This window comes from Mirounga angustirostris, unplaced genomic scaffold, assembly GCF_029215605.1.
Source record: "Mirounga angustirostris isolate CCGP_5_RB_7025 unplaced genomic scaffold, mMirAng1.0.hap1 SCAF_10, whole genome shotgun sequence".
Lineage (NCBI taxonomy): Eukaryota > Metazoa > Chordata > Mammalia > Carnivora > Phocidae > Mirounga > Mirounga angustirostris.
The window spans coordinates 13,369,236-13,384,334 of record NW_026991718.1 but is presented as its reverse complement, the minus strand read 5'-3'; the positions used below and the strand labels follow the sequence as shown (position 1 = coordinate 13,384,334).

At 39.2% G+C, this 15,099-nt stretch overlaps 1 protein-coding gene across 4 annotated transcripts in view; it reads left to right on the top strand.

Annotated features, from left to right (window-relative positions):
* The window catches only part of SMC6 (structural maintenance of chromosomes 6), a 90,268-nt gene that overhangs the window by 28,978 nt on the left and 46,191 nt on the right, over positions 1–15,099 (top strand). For all 4 annotated transcript variants that reach the window (XM_045884128.3, XM_045884126.3, XM_045884127.3 and 1 more), the window contains 4 exons: positions 6,861–6,997; positions 7,678–7,739; positions 11,383–11,463; positions 13,118–13,219. In XM_045884128.3, the coding sequence (XP_045740084.1) occupies positions 6,861–6,997; positions 7,678–7,739; positions 11,383–11,463; positions 13,118–13,219 (382 nt within the window). The remainder of the gene's footprint in view (positions 1–6,860; positions 6,998–7,677; positions 7,740–11,382; positions 11,464–13,117; positions 13,220–15,099) is intronic.

Below are 15,099 nucleotides of genomic sequence, written 5' to 3'. Positions count from 1 at the left end.
CTGAGCTGATGCTTAACTGACTGAGCTACCCAGGCACCCTACTTGTATTTCTTTTTGATATAACTTGCCTTTGTGTAACTTTATATTAATTGCCTAGTTTGCATTATCATAGACTTAGGTCCTTTTGCCCATTAGGAGTACTCTTCAGGCTGATCTCCTTATTCTTCTTAATACAGCTTCAGGTAATTCTGAAGGGATCCTTGTGGCTTCTAAAAACTAGAAGTGCCAAACTCTGTTATACTAGCTGTCAGAGTGAGGCTACTCCCATTGCTCATTTCTCTTTTGCATGCCCTGTGTCCAGAACCTCTGGAACTTTGATAATTAACAGCGACCTTTTTTCGTATAATAGACTTTCCTTCTGCTCAGTGTCATATCCATTTGACTTCTTCAATTTTATTACTAAAAAATAGAACAAGGATGGAATGTGAACCAGGATTGCAGTTTTATTGTGTATCTCTCAGAAAACTATAAGGAATCTTAACCCTAAGCCAGGGTTCCAAGTGGCCTCAGGAGAAGGGGTGAAGATACACAGAAAATAATTTCTCCATGCTGTATGGCCTTGGAAAAGAACTATTTGGTAACAATTCTCCAGTGTGTTTTCTGTCTCTCCTTATCTTATTTGGGTCCCAGCCCAGCAAGGTCTTCTCCCCTCCGTAGTCCCCAACCAAATGATACCTGAAGTCAAAAATTAGTTATTTCAACATTTTTAATGGCCCCCACTCTGTTTCAATTCATTATGCTTAACTATACATGTCTTAGTTGTCCAAACAACCACCTGGTCTACCTAGCCAGATAACACATTGATTTTTCAAATAGGAGCTTCAGGAAAAAAAAATTTTTTTTTTTCTCTGTACCAGTGTTTTATGTCTCAATTAAATATTTTTTGGTTTTTTGCCATTTGGGAAGTATCTAGACCAGAGCAGAAACTTCTTTCTGAGACTTGTCCTCAAAATATCATTTTAAAAAAGAAAAAAAAAAGGCCAGCTCACACAAATCACCAACTTTCAAGGATACAGCTGCCTATAGATAGGATTATTAATATATTTTAAACAGTTAATAACAATTAAAAGCTTTTCCTGAGCTCAGTTTCCTTTTTACTGACCTTGTCTGAAAAAGTAGCTTAAAAAACAGCTTTATCAAACCCATTACTATTCCTCATTCCCTTTCTCATTTAAAAAGTTGGATATCTATGAATTTCATGGGCCGCCTGGGTGGCTCGGTTGAGGGTCTGACTCTTGATTTAGGCTCAGGTCATGATCTCAGGGTTGTGGGATCCAGCCCTATGACGGGCTCCACGCTCAGTGGGGATTCCACTTCTCTCTCTGTCCCCCTGCCCCTTCCCACACCCCATTCATGAGCGAGCACACGCTCTCTCTCTCTCTCTCTCAAATAAGTCATTTAAAAATAAATAAAATATTCAGTATCTGTGAATTTCTTCTTATTTTATAGTCTCTGGTTCTGTCATCACTTTTTTACAGAATGAGCTCGTGGAGCTTTTCAGTTCTGGTTTTAGTCGATTCTGTATCTAAAATCGTGGCTCTCCCACTTTGCCTGAAGAAGGTCTCTTGGTCAGGCTCAGGTTCGAGAGAGTCCTCAAGACTCTCCTTCCCCCCACGCCAAACATTACACTCCTCACTGATGGCCCATGGGCTCTCGGCTGCTTTTGTTGGGGGTTTCAGCTCTCCATAGCAATGCTTGCCCAGTGAGGTTCAGAGACTCCAGAGAACTGTGCTGTGAGACACTTTATGTGGGGGTCAGCCCTCTGTCAGCCACCAACCCTTTACAGTGGTGCAGGGGCCTAATACAGCTCCTCCCATGGAAACCTCTCTCAGTGATCCAAGCTCTCATGCCCCTTGCTATTCAGGTTCTTCTTGAACGTGTTTAGTTCACTCTTCCCTCCCTCGGCCTTCCTAATACTAGCCCTGGTGGCATTGGGATCTTTGCACCAGCACCATTTTTGACATCAGCTGTGGCATTGGGAGTGGGTTATGGAGGGACAAAAACTAGTACTCCTACTGTACGTTTCTGATTTATTTAGTCAAGGCTACAGAACTTCTGCAGTTGAGCTAGGTACTCATCTGAAACAGAGCAGATGCATTATATTTTTACATGGCTTTTTCCTTGTTCCTTGTTCCCGTTGTTCCCGTTATCTGTTCCCAGATACCTCTGTACAGATAGATTTTTCCAGAGTTGAGAAGGAAGCCACATTCTTTCTGTGGCACTGCTTGTTTGTGTTGTCATTCTGAAAGAACTCTGATCTGTAGTCTCTTCAGTTAAGGGTCTCCAGTGTTTATAGACGTTGGGCTCCATGGCTCTTGACCCATATTCAGGATCAGCTCCATCAGGATGGTGAAGAGACAGCAGTTAGTGCCAGCAAAGTTGTCCATGTCTCCTTGTACAGGTGATTTGAGCAGTTATTATGGAGCTTTCTCTTAAGCCTTAGTTTTTTAAATAACTTGCCTTTCTTTATTCAGATCCTATCACAACAGGATACCAGTGCCTCCCAAGTTCTCACAGTACTAAAGGTAGTTATTCAATACAAGGAGTAGCTAGGAATGAAAATAATAAAATAGATGTTTGCTAATCAAGAGAAATGTTTAATAATTCAGAGAGGAAATATAGTCATTTTATTTTTTTGTTTTTTTATTTAAATTCAATTTAATTAGCATTTAGTTGCAGAGGTAGAATTTAGAGATTCATCAGTTGCGTATAACACCCGGTGCTCATTCCATCAAGTGCCCTCCTTAATGTCCCATCACCCAGTTACCCCATCCCCCCCATTCACCTCCCCTCCAGCAACCCTTCATTTGTTTCTATCGTTAAGAGTCTCTTATGTTTCTTCCTGTTTCCATCTTATTTTATTTTTCCTTCCCTTCCCTTATGTTCATCTGTTTTGTTTCTTAATTTCCACATATGAGTGAAATTATATGATGTTAGTCTTTCTCTGACTTATTTCACTTAGCCTAACACTTCTAGCTCTATTCATGTCATTGCAAATGGCAAGATTTCATTCTTTTTGATGGCTGAGTAATAATCCAACGAATATATACACCACATCTTCTTTATCCATTCATCTATTGATGAACATCTGGGCTCTTTCCATATTTTGGCTATTATGGACATTGCTGCTATAAACATTGGGGTACAAGTGCCCCTTCAAATCACTGTGTTTGTATTCTTTGGATAAATACCCAGTAGTGCAATTGCTGGGTCGTAGAGTAGCTCTATTTTTCACTTTTTGAGGAACCTCCATACTGTTTTCCAGAGTGGCTGCACCAGCTCATATTCCCACCAACAGTATAAGACAGTCCCCTCTTTCTCTGCATCCTTGCCAGCGTCTGTTTCCTGAGTTGTTAATTTTAGCCATTCTGACTGGTGTGAGGTGGTATCGCATTGTGGTTTTGATTCGTATTTCCCTGATGTCACGTGGTATTGAGCTTGTTTTCATGTGCTGTTGGCCATTTGTATGTCTTCTTTGGAGAAATGTCTGTTCATGTCTTCTGCCCATTTCTTGACTGGATTTTTTGTTTTTTGGGTGTTGAGTTTGATAAGTTCTTTGTAGATTTTGGATACTAGCCCTTTATCTGATAAGACATTTGCAAATATCCTCTCCCATTCTGTAGGTTGCCTTTTATTTATTTTTTTATTTTTAAAGGCATCTGGTCTTTTTTTTAAAGATTTTATTTATTTATTTGACCGAGAGAGAGAGCACAAGCAGGGGGAGCAGCAGACAGGGGGAGGGGGAGAAGCAGGCTCCCAATGGAGCAGGGAGCCTGATGCAGGGCTCAATCCCGGGACCCTGGGATCATGACCTGAGCCAAAGGCAGACGCTCAACCGACTGAGCCACCCAGGCGCCCCTACAAGTTGCCTTTTGGTTTTGTCGACTGTTTCCTTTGCTGTGCAAAAGCTTTTGATTTTGATGAAGTCCTAGTGGTTCTTTTTTGCTTTTGTTTCTCTGTAGTCACTTTATTTTTTAAATGTTTTTATGAGGTGCATTCACTTAATACTAGGTAATCATACTAGTTAGTGAAATAAAATATTTTTTGCTCCGTATACTAGGCCAGCTGCCCTTCCCCTATTAATACTTTAGTTAATGGTTTTCAGCCTTGACTATTCATTAGAATCAACTCGGGAGCTTTTAAAAATCCTATTGATTACAATTTTTCGGGAACATATCTGCCCTAATTGTGTATTTCTGATTTAAACACATACACCCCAGCTTAGGGTAGTTTAGAAAAGGAGATTTATTGTAAAGATTCAGAGATATATATCTTAGAACCTGGAGGGAAGAAGTACAATTGGTTTTCATGAGTGACCGGAACTGAGAGACCTCAGAACCAAGTACTGTCTGTCTCTGGGCCTTTCTTTTTTGTGTCCCTGCCTTTCTCTCTGTGTCTGTGTCTCTAGGCCTCTGTCTGCCACTCCTTCTTTTAGGTCCATGCTGCAACCGTTCTGCTATACCGGCCTCCCTCACCCCTCACGTAATGGGCTGTGCTGTGTTGTGCTCCCTTCCCTCCATCTCCTTATGACAAGTCTGTGGGCTTGTGACTGTGTTTCTCTCTCTCTCTCTCTCTCTCTCTCTCTCGTCTCTGGAGTATATGTTCTCTTCCTTATATCTTAGCCAAGTCTTTGTTACTCTGTCTTCGTGTATGCAGTCATTGACCTCTTACCGCTTTAGTCTGTGGGGCGGTGTGTATAAGGAAGTGCTCTTGTGTTCTCTGTGTCTCTTATTCACTGGCAGTGTCTGTGGGTGTGTGTCTTTCTGTCTGTCTTGGTGGCTTCCCAGGAGCTTCTCCATGGATGCTCTCTGGAGCCTCTCATCAGGGGGTGATGTCCCAAACTGGTTTCTGTGGTCCTCGGAGGCCTCAAGGAATCACCAGCTCTCGACTTGGTTGTGCCTTCATTGGGGTTTCATTGGGGTTTGTTGATACAATTTTTCACTGTGAAGTAATCTAGATTTATGGAGGTGTTGCAAAGATAGTACGGTTTCCTTTAGACCCTTCGTCTGATTTTCCTTCATGTTGACATCTTAAGTAACGAAGGTACTTTTATCAAAGCTGTGCAGTTCACACTGTTACGGGTATTACTGAGGAAACTACAGACCTTGTTTGGATTGGACCACTTCTTCTTAATTTGAATCTTTCAAGAAGAGAATCTGTTTCAGCTAGTGTCAGATTTCCGTATTTAGCTCAGTCCCTTGGGATAGGGTGGGGACTGCTGGTTGCTAAGCCCTGTCTCTCTGCTTGAGCACTCGCAGAGGAGAGGGTGAGGCCCCTTCAGCGTGCCTACTGTAATATCAGCTTACAGTAAAGTTTATCTGGAGTATGTTTTTCTGCAGTTCCTACAAATGGGAGCAATTTGGGAATATGACTAAAATTCATGAAAACAAGTACGATTAAAGATTTCATTTAATTACCAGTTAAAGTAGTTTCACATTAAAGGACTTTAGCATTCTGGCATATGAGCCAGGAAAAAAAAAATTGTCTGCTTTTATGTTTAAGGAAATTTTAATGTATTTAGTAATGTACTTACTGACATTGTTTTTCTACTCGGTCTTATTTTAATAAAAGTTAAAGTAGAAAAATAAAGATTGATATTTTTTCCTAGAATATATTAAAATATGCATGGCTGGGCACCTGGGTGGCTCAGTTGGTTAATCGGCTGCCTTCGGCTCAGGTCATGATCCCGGGGTCCTGAGATCGAGTCCCACATTGGGCTCCCTGCTCCGCGGGGAGCCTGCTTCTCCCTCTCCCTCTGCCTGCCTCTCTGTCTACTTGTGCTCTCTATCTCTCTGTCAAATAAATAAATAAATAAATAAATAAATAATCTTTAAATAAATAAATAAATAAAAATAATAAAATATGCATGGCTATCAATACTTTAAACTTCTTTAAAACTTTAAAAATAATTCTTCCATAATACCAATAAAACTTCAATAATTTTTGAGCTTTTGTTTATGTTTTTTGATATCAGATACTTTCATTTTTTTAATGCCAAGTATTTGAAAGATTAAAGTTGCTTCCTTTGATTCTGATCCTCTTAGAAAATGTTATTGGGCGCCTGGGTGGCTCAGTTGGTTGGGCAACTGCCTTCGGCTCAGGTCATGGTCCTGGAGTCCCGGGATCGAGTCCCACATCGGGCTCCCTGCTCAGCAGGGAGTCTGCTTCTCCCTCTGACCCTCCCCCCTCTCATGCTCTCTCTCTCTCATTCTCTCTCTCACATAAATAAATAAAATCTGTAAAAAAAAAAATGTTATTATTTCACCATAATTGTTACTTAATCATTCTTAAAGGTCTGCTGTCAGCATGGTGCTTTGTTACATAGTTTAGAGTAGTCAGGCAGTATAGTATTACACATTGCTCATGGAAAATGTATAACTTACCTACATGATTTGAAACAACCCAACTTAAATGGTTTTAGGGCGCCTGGGTGGCTTAGTCAGTTGTGTCTGACTTCAGCTCATGTGATCTCAGGGTCCTGGAATCGAGCCCCACGTTGGGCTCCCTGCTCATCAGGGAGTCTGCTTGTCCCTCTCCCTCTCTCTGCTCCTCCCCCCCACGTGTCTCCTTCAAATAAATAAATAAAATCTTCTTAAAAAGTGGCTTTTATGTGGATGTGGTATTTCTATTATAGATAGGATAGTCAGTGTTTTTATAACACTTACTCTCAGCTATATTTTTTTGTTAGGAGTGTTATATTCAGCATTATTCTGTAGTAGCCTGTCAGCCATCCGTGGCTGGTGTGAAGCTGCTTTTCAAATGAAATAGGCAAATTACTTCGGAGGTTTTGAAAATTACGTAACCTAGTGTCGAAATTGCACTGTACCTTCATGTGGCTTAGCCTAACCTTCTTGCTTTAGCTCAGCAGATATCTCAATAACATTAAGGAACAGAGGCGACGATGCCTATAGAGCAAATGTGTACGGCAACTCTATAGTCGTGCAGCAGCACCTCAGCATGGACGGAAGTCGATCTTACAAACTGAAAAGTGAAACAGGTTTGTTGTGAATGTCTTTTCATTTCACATGAAATGCTAGTAAATAGTCCGTTAAACAGCAAAGTGATTGCTCAGGTGTTCACTGGAAGGGCATTTCTTCCCTATCTCTTGAAACCTCGTTCTGGTCATGTGTGGGATCGGCTGCATGTATGTACACACACGTGATTGTGTGCGGACACATATACACAGTTGTTTTACCCCAGGACATTGTACGGCAGGACCATGATTACCAGAGTCTGGGTCCACTTGAAACAGGCTGTGCTGCCTTGTTCTCACCGGCGGGCCTGCTCCCACCCTTGTAGTTTTTATCACATGTGGAAAGGGGGGTTAGCCAAAGGTGGAAAAGGACATGAAGGAAGAGGAGGCGAAGACCTAGATGAGAAGGAAAAGCAGACGTTTTGCTGCAGGGATAGGAAGAGCACTGTCCCTGCGTCCGTGCTGCTCCCTCCTTCTGTGTGCCTGGCGCACGATGACCGCAGCCTGCAGCTAGCTCCTCAGATGTGTGCCAGTTCCTAGGGACGTAACAAAATAGTTAATATCTGTATTTGTAAATGAGCAAATTTACAAAACTTTATTTTTATAAATAAAACTGCTTATTTTTGTAAATAAAGTTGCTTATTTTTCCTCCATATTTCTGCCCTAGAAGCAGTCTGGTCATTTTATGTGTTTCTCTTAACCAGGCACTGTGGTTTCTACTAGAAAAGAAGAGCTGATTGCGATTCTTGACCATTTTAACATACAGGTAATTGCCAACTTTTCGTCTCAGATTAATGTAACTGGTCACTTTCTCATGTGATTTCATTTGTAGTGTTGAAAGAATTAAAATAGGCTCGTGTGAGTAAATTGACCACAGGACAAATGTGTACAACTCTTGTTAGCAAAGTTGCTTAAAATTTCCTAATTCGGGCACCTGGGTGGCTCAGTTGGTTAAGTGACTGCCTTCGGCTCAGGTCATGATCCTGGAGTCCCTGGATCGAGTCCTGCATCGGGCTCCCTGCTCGGCAGGGAGTCTGCTTCTCCCTCTGACCCTCCCCCCTCTCGTGTGCTTGCTCTCTCTCATTCTCTCTCTCTCAAATAAATAAATAAAATCTAAAAAAAATTTCCTAATTCAGCAGGAATTTTCAATGCATAATATAACACCTGTAAAATCAAGAACATCTAATTTATACTGGTATGGGATAAAATAGATGTTAATAAAGGCTATAAAGTTTCTTTGCTTTCTGCTATCCTGGTCAGAATAGCATCATAGTTTTCCTAAACTCAGATGCTAATTTTTTGTAGAGAGAAATTTATTCTAGAAAAATAAAGCATTTCTTTATGTATTTTGGAGTTATTGATCATACCTATAGGAGATAAGGCTCCAGTCCTTTCTGCTAAGATACTTTGAATAATTAGAAATAGAGCATATATTATTAGTGCTGGAATTGTCTTTGGAGGTCATCTAATTCACCTTTATTTTGTAGATGAGAATAGAACTAGAAAAAGTAAATTTACCCCTACAATTGTCTAGGCGTGGTTGCTGGTAGAGCCTGGGTGGGGAACCAGGCCTCCCTGTTTCATTCTAATATACCACCCTGCCTTACTTACTCCAGGATGAAGAACACCAAGACTAGTCACCAAGGAGAAAGAACAATTACGAGTCTAGGTCTTTTTTCCAGTTTGGTTTAGAACAAAGGTGTCCAGAAAAACCTTCTGTGATGGTAGAAGTATTCTGTGTTATGCTATTCAGTGTGTCAGCCACTGGCATGTTGCTCTTGAGCGCCTGAGAGGAATGACTAAGAAAGCACGTGTTTGATTTTATTTAATTAAGTGTAAAAAGCTGCATGTGGGTAGTAGCTTACATATCAGGCAACAGAAGTGTAGAAAAATAGTTATTAAAATCTGGAGAAAAGCAGTTACATCAAATAAATTTGAGACTAGAATGCAGGACAATTTTTAAGCAGAATCAAGAAAACCAAAAGTGTATGGAATCAGGTGTTTGGGAGCATCTTGAAGGGCATCGGTAGAGTTCTCACTGTCCATGTTTCCCGTGTGTGGACTCTCCACCAGGTGTCCCTTCAGCAACTGCTTAAGTGGATTGTGGTGGAGAAATCACTTCTGCCTGAGATTTTGATTCCTTCTGTGAACAGCTCTCTCAGAAAGTTTTTATTATGGAAGAGTTGAAAAAAGCCTGTTTCTCTAAGCTCCCACTTCCTTGGGGAATGTATAAACCTGTTTATTTCTTTTGAAATATTTGAAGGTTGTTATCATAACTCTTTTTAGCCCTCTTCTGGTATGATGCAGTAAACTAAAGTTTCAGGTTCATTGATCAAAATATGGGAGGTCTAGAGCTACACTTACCTGTACAGTAACCACTGGCCACATGTGGGTATTAAGTACTTGAAATGTGGGTAGTCCAGATTGATATGTACTATAGTGTGAGATACACACTAGATTTTGAAGACTTTTTTTTTTTTTTTTTTTTTTTTTTTTGCGAGAGAGAGAATGAGAGACAGAGAGCATGAGAGGGAGGAGGGTCAGAGGGAGAAGCAGACTCCCTGCCGAGCAGGGAGCCCGATGTGGGACTCGATCCCGGGACTCCAGGATCATGACCTGAGCCGAAGGCAATCGCTTAACCAACTGAGCCACCCAGGCGCCCTAGATTTTGAAGACTTAATGCAAAGGGATAATTGAATTTTTATAGGTTATATGTTAAAATGATAATATTTTAGATTAGAAATATGTTACTAAGATTAATTTTATGGGTTTTTTTAAAGATTTTTAAAATTAATTAATTAATTAATTAATTTTATTTATTAGAGAAAGAGCAGAGTGAGAGAGAGCACGAGCAGGGGGGAGAGGCAGACGGGTAGGGAGAAGCAGACTCCCCTCTGAGCAGGGAGCCACATGGGGCTTGATCCCAGGACCCTGGGGTCAGGACCTGAGCCGAAGGCAGACAGACGCTTAATGGACTGAGCCACCCAGGTGCCCCTCAACTCCAGAATTTTTTATCACCTCAAACTGCAAGATTCTTACATAATCCCTAGAGTAGGAACTAGGAACCCCATTTCAGAAACAAGCAGAAAGATGTAGACAAAATAATATAAATTTGGGTGAAGCTACTAATTCAAAGTTGGTGAAAATGTCTGTCATTAAAGCTAGTACATTAGGTCTTATTTTTAACAAGTCAGATGGAATGTGAAATTAAGATGCAGGGTAAATATTGTAAAAGTATGTGGCAGTCAGTCTGGTGTACCTCTATAATGATAATAATAAAGTAACATGTAGAGGTTTCTTTATAACTCCATAAATGTTTTTGTTATCTGAGAAGAAAAAAACCCAAAATTTTACTTAAAAAGGAAGGTTTTAACCATTGTTATGCTAACAAAGTATAATCGGTATCTTATGGATGGTAAAATGAAGGAGTTTAAAATTTTTTTCATTTAGGGGCACCTGGGTGGCTCAGCGGTTAAGCATCTGCCTTCGGTTCGGGTCATGATCTCAGGGTCCTGGGATCAAGCCCTGTGGGGGCTCCCTGCTCAGCAGGGAGTCTGCCTCTCCCTCTCTCTTTGGCTACCCCCCACCATGCTCTCTCCCTCAAATAAATAATTTTTTTTTTTCATTTATACTGGTCCTGCATATTTTATAACGGGATTATTTTCTAATACACAAATTACTTAAGTGCTAATACCAAAGATATAAATGAGTAATGATCTTGAATTTTTCTGAAACAAGTTATATATATATTTTAAATTTTTTCCCCTGTGCTTTGGTCAGTTACAGTACTGTTACCATAATTGTACTTTTAACTTGTTAGTTATAGGTAGTTTATTTCAAGCAATGGCTTATTTAAAATGACTCCTCCTCGAAAGGTAGAAATGACTCCAGCATTTCTCTTTATTTTATAATCGTGAAGAAATAACAACAAATGGAAAATCTGAAGAACGGCTGTAAGAAAAATAAACACTACTTGGCATCATAATTCTGATTAGAAATAACCAAGTTGGACTTTTTGTATTCAGTTGGAGAAACTAACTTGCCCAGGGCTACATAGGGAGGTGAGACACAAAAATCCAAGGCAGCCGAGGGCTTTACTCACTGTTGTCAGATTGTTAACCAGTAGCATAGGAGTGAAATTCTATAAAACAGGTAAAAGAAATGTGCCTGTGCCCTCATATAGTGGCAGAATAATTTTGACTATGGTATTTATTTTAGTATCATGAAATGATGAAACATTTTCTCTACATTAAAAATGTCTAATATTTTTTCTTGGTATATTTACCTTAATACTCTGAACTTAGCCTTCTTGATGACACTATAGGTGAATTGTATTCTGTAGTACAGTACATTTATTTTTAAGGCATTAAAATGAAATATTCAAAAATAACCTCTCTTGTTTGTTTCAGGTGGATAATCCAGTTTCTGTTTTAACACAAGAGATGAGCAAGCAGTTCTTGCAGTCTAAAAATGAGGGAGACAAATACAAAGTAAGGAGCACCAAAGGAAATACGAATTTATCAAAAAAGAATACATTTATAGATAAAGCATATACACCAAACATAACTCTTGCTCACGTAATAAATATTCAGTTAGGTTTTTTAAAGCCACCTGTGTTTAATATTGTAGGACTAGTTTAGGAGAGTTCTAAATATGATGGAGTATAATTTTCTTGGTAAGTTCTTGCTTTCACTTTTTGGCTTTTAATTCTGAGAGAGAATAGATTATTCTAAAAATAATCTTTAAGGAAATTCAAGGGAATGATTGGCCATACATAATAACCTTTAAACTGTAAATTATTTAAAATTTAAAAAGCTAACAACATATTTGACTACTACTTATGCTATAACTTTTGAATGGGTTTCAATATTTCCTTTTCTAAAAATTCAAGATGCACCAAGATCAAGGATACAGATGTTTTCTCTTTATTCGTATTTGTTTAAAGAATGAATGAATGAATCAGTGAAAATGAGTTTTCAAGATGGTGTTATTCTTACACCAAAAGTATTTTCTTACGTGGGCTTTTAAGAGCTATTGCAAACGAATGTGTAGATGTGAACAGAGTAGATTAAGTAAATTTGGGGTGTGAAAACTTGAGTATTTTGTTTGTTTGTTTTGGGGTTTTTTTTTTAATTAACATATAATGTATTGTTTGTTTCGGGGGTACAGATCTGTGATTCATCAGTCTTACACATCACAGTGCTCACCATAGCACATACCCTCCCCAGTGTCTATCAACCAGCCACCCCATCCCTCCCACCCTCCTCCCCTCCAGCAACCCTCAATTTGTTTCCTGAGATGAAGAGTCTCTTATGGTTTGTCTCCCTCTCTGGTTTCATCTTGTTTCGTTTGTCCTTCCCTTCCCCTATGATCTTCTGCCTTGTTTCTCAAATTCCACATATCAGTGAGAGCATATAATTGTCTTTCTCTGATTGACTTATTTCGCTTAGCATAATACCCTCTAGTTCCATCCACATCGTTGCAAATGGCAAGATTTCTTTTTTTTTTTGATGGCCGCATAATATTCCATTGTGTATATATACACCACATCTTCTTTTTTTTTTTTAAGATTATTTATTTATTTATTTCACAGAGAGAGAGAGAGAGCAGGAACATAAGCAGGGGAGTGGGAGAAGGAGAAGCAGGCTTCCTGCAGAGCAGGGAGCCCGATGTGGGGCTCGATCCCAGGATCCTGGGATCATGACCTGAGCCGAAGGCAGATGCTTAATGACTGAGCCACCCAGGCGCCCCTATACTACATCTTCTTTATCCATTCATCTGTTGTTGGACATCTAGGCTCTTTCCATAGTTTGGCTCTTGTGGACATTGCTGCTATAAACATTGGGGTGTATGTGCCCCTTCGGATCACTACATTTGTATCTTCAGGGTAAATACCCAGTAGTGCAATTGCATTGGCTCGTAGGGTAGCTCTATTTTCAACTTTTTGAGGAACCTCCATACTGTTTTCCAGAGTGGCTGCACCAGCTTACATTCCCACCAACAGTGTAGGAGGGTTCCCCTTTCACTTGAGTGTGTTTTTAATATCTTTTTACATAATTAGTCAAAAATTTTTGGAGACCTAATTCTTGTCACAGTTCTGTGGCAATTTACAAACTCCTAATTGTGTTTTTCTTATTGGTACAGTTCTTTATGAAAGCAACCCAACTTGAACAGATGAAAGAAGATTATTCATATATTATGGAAACAAAAGAAAGAACAAAGGAGCAGATAAATCAAGGAGAAGAGGTTTGTAAACACGTAATGCAAATATTTTTGAGATCAGTCAAATTCCTTTAGTACTTAAAAATGGTACTGTAAAATTATATACCTATGTGTAGATATGTATCTATATAAAACTAATAACACTTTCATAACACTCTATGAAATATAGGAAGTGTGGTTTTTATATTCAGGGTATTTATTAGCCTTTACTTTTTTGTTTTGGAATAATGCGTATGTACACGTTTTCCTCTGTTAGGCTAGAGACTAGAGGACAGAGCAGTATTTTACATGCTTATGCCTTGATATATGACTAGTTGGTTCTATAGTAAGGTATCACTAATTCCCACTGTAAGTAGCTTAAAAAGTATAATATTTCTTTTGATGGGAAAATAAGCACAAGCCTCAAGCTGATTATAAACGTAATATTCATTTGTAATTATATACGGTAGATAACTCTTTCATCACACTGGGAAGATGTTAATGTTCATTAAGCACTGATAGCTTGGTAGCAACTGTCCCATCCATACTCACCAGCTTGGTAGCTGTGCATATTTGTGTCAATTTGAAATTACTCAAGCCAATGAGACTTACTTAAATTTGGTTTTACATCTGCTATATTTTCTTCTTGTACTTTCTTCTTCAGATTCCTGAAGATCCAACCTTCTGTCTGATAATCAGAGACCTCAAAATCATAAGGCTTATGTTTCAGCTTTTCATCCCGTACATTAAGTCCCACCAATTTTTGTGTGATTCTATATCTTGTTCTTTAGGTACTTAGTCAGTTTTATAGAATTAGTGGAGCTTCTAGCTAGTTCTTAGCTTGTTCTTTTGACACAGAATTGTACTAATGATTGACCCAGGTCAACTTCATTAGATGCTGCACTGACCCTTTTACTTCAGGTTTTGAGGACTGCATATTTAAAGTTAGGTCTGTGGGTGTATGAAAACTCAAACAGCAAGGGTGGGTATATTTATTTTTATTCCCCACATTATCCCTTCAAACTCAAGGTACTGGTAGTGTACAAGGAGGCACTGTAAACCACAGAATTAATACAGCACAGTTTCTTGGTGTATCAGTGTTATTAGGAAAAGGAAATATTTGCATGTTCAAAAAAACATAATAGCATGTGTTACATTTATTATTTTAAAAATAGTAAATCAGGATTTTGAAGAAATGTGTTTGCTTCAGACAGCTAGGGGTTAAACACCCACTTTCTCCATGATATACTTTGTTATCAACTATTAAAGATATTTTGATTATGAAGTTAAAGAAGCACTTCCCTATATTGTGTAGCAGAATTCCTTATGTATAATATACACATAATAAGAGCTTTTTCTAATTAATTAAATGTCCTATATTCTCAAAATAAGCTCTGGCTTTGAATATTTAAATCTGTAGGAAATAGTATGTGAAGGTTAGATAGAAACTGGAAGCTGTCCAGTCAACAAATACCAGTTCCAGCATGTGCCTCCTGGCATTGTGCTTTGTCCATGGCCATATGATGGCAAATGCATATCTGGGTTCTGGGGTCAGAGACCTAACTGTTCAGCAGGAAACAGATGGTAAATAACTGAGTATGGTGGGCCCCCCTAAAGGACTTGTGATTAGATATGTGCAAAAGCACTTAGGAGGTATCAGCACTGGGGGAAAGAGACCTGGGAGGAGTGTAGTTGTTAAGGATGATGTCTAGGTTGAGAACTGAATGATGAATAATGCCAAACAAGGGATGGGGAGAGTAATGAAGGGTGCCATTCCTAGGGATAAGAATGGCAGCATCTTGGGCAAGAAAGCATATGGTGCTATTAGAAAGCTGAAGGAATTCCAGGTTGGCCAGAGTGAAGAGCACAAAAGTGAGAAAAAAGAGGCCAGATTGTAGAGGATCTTGTAAACCTAAGAACAGTAG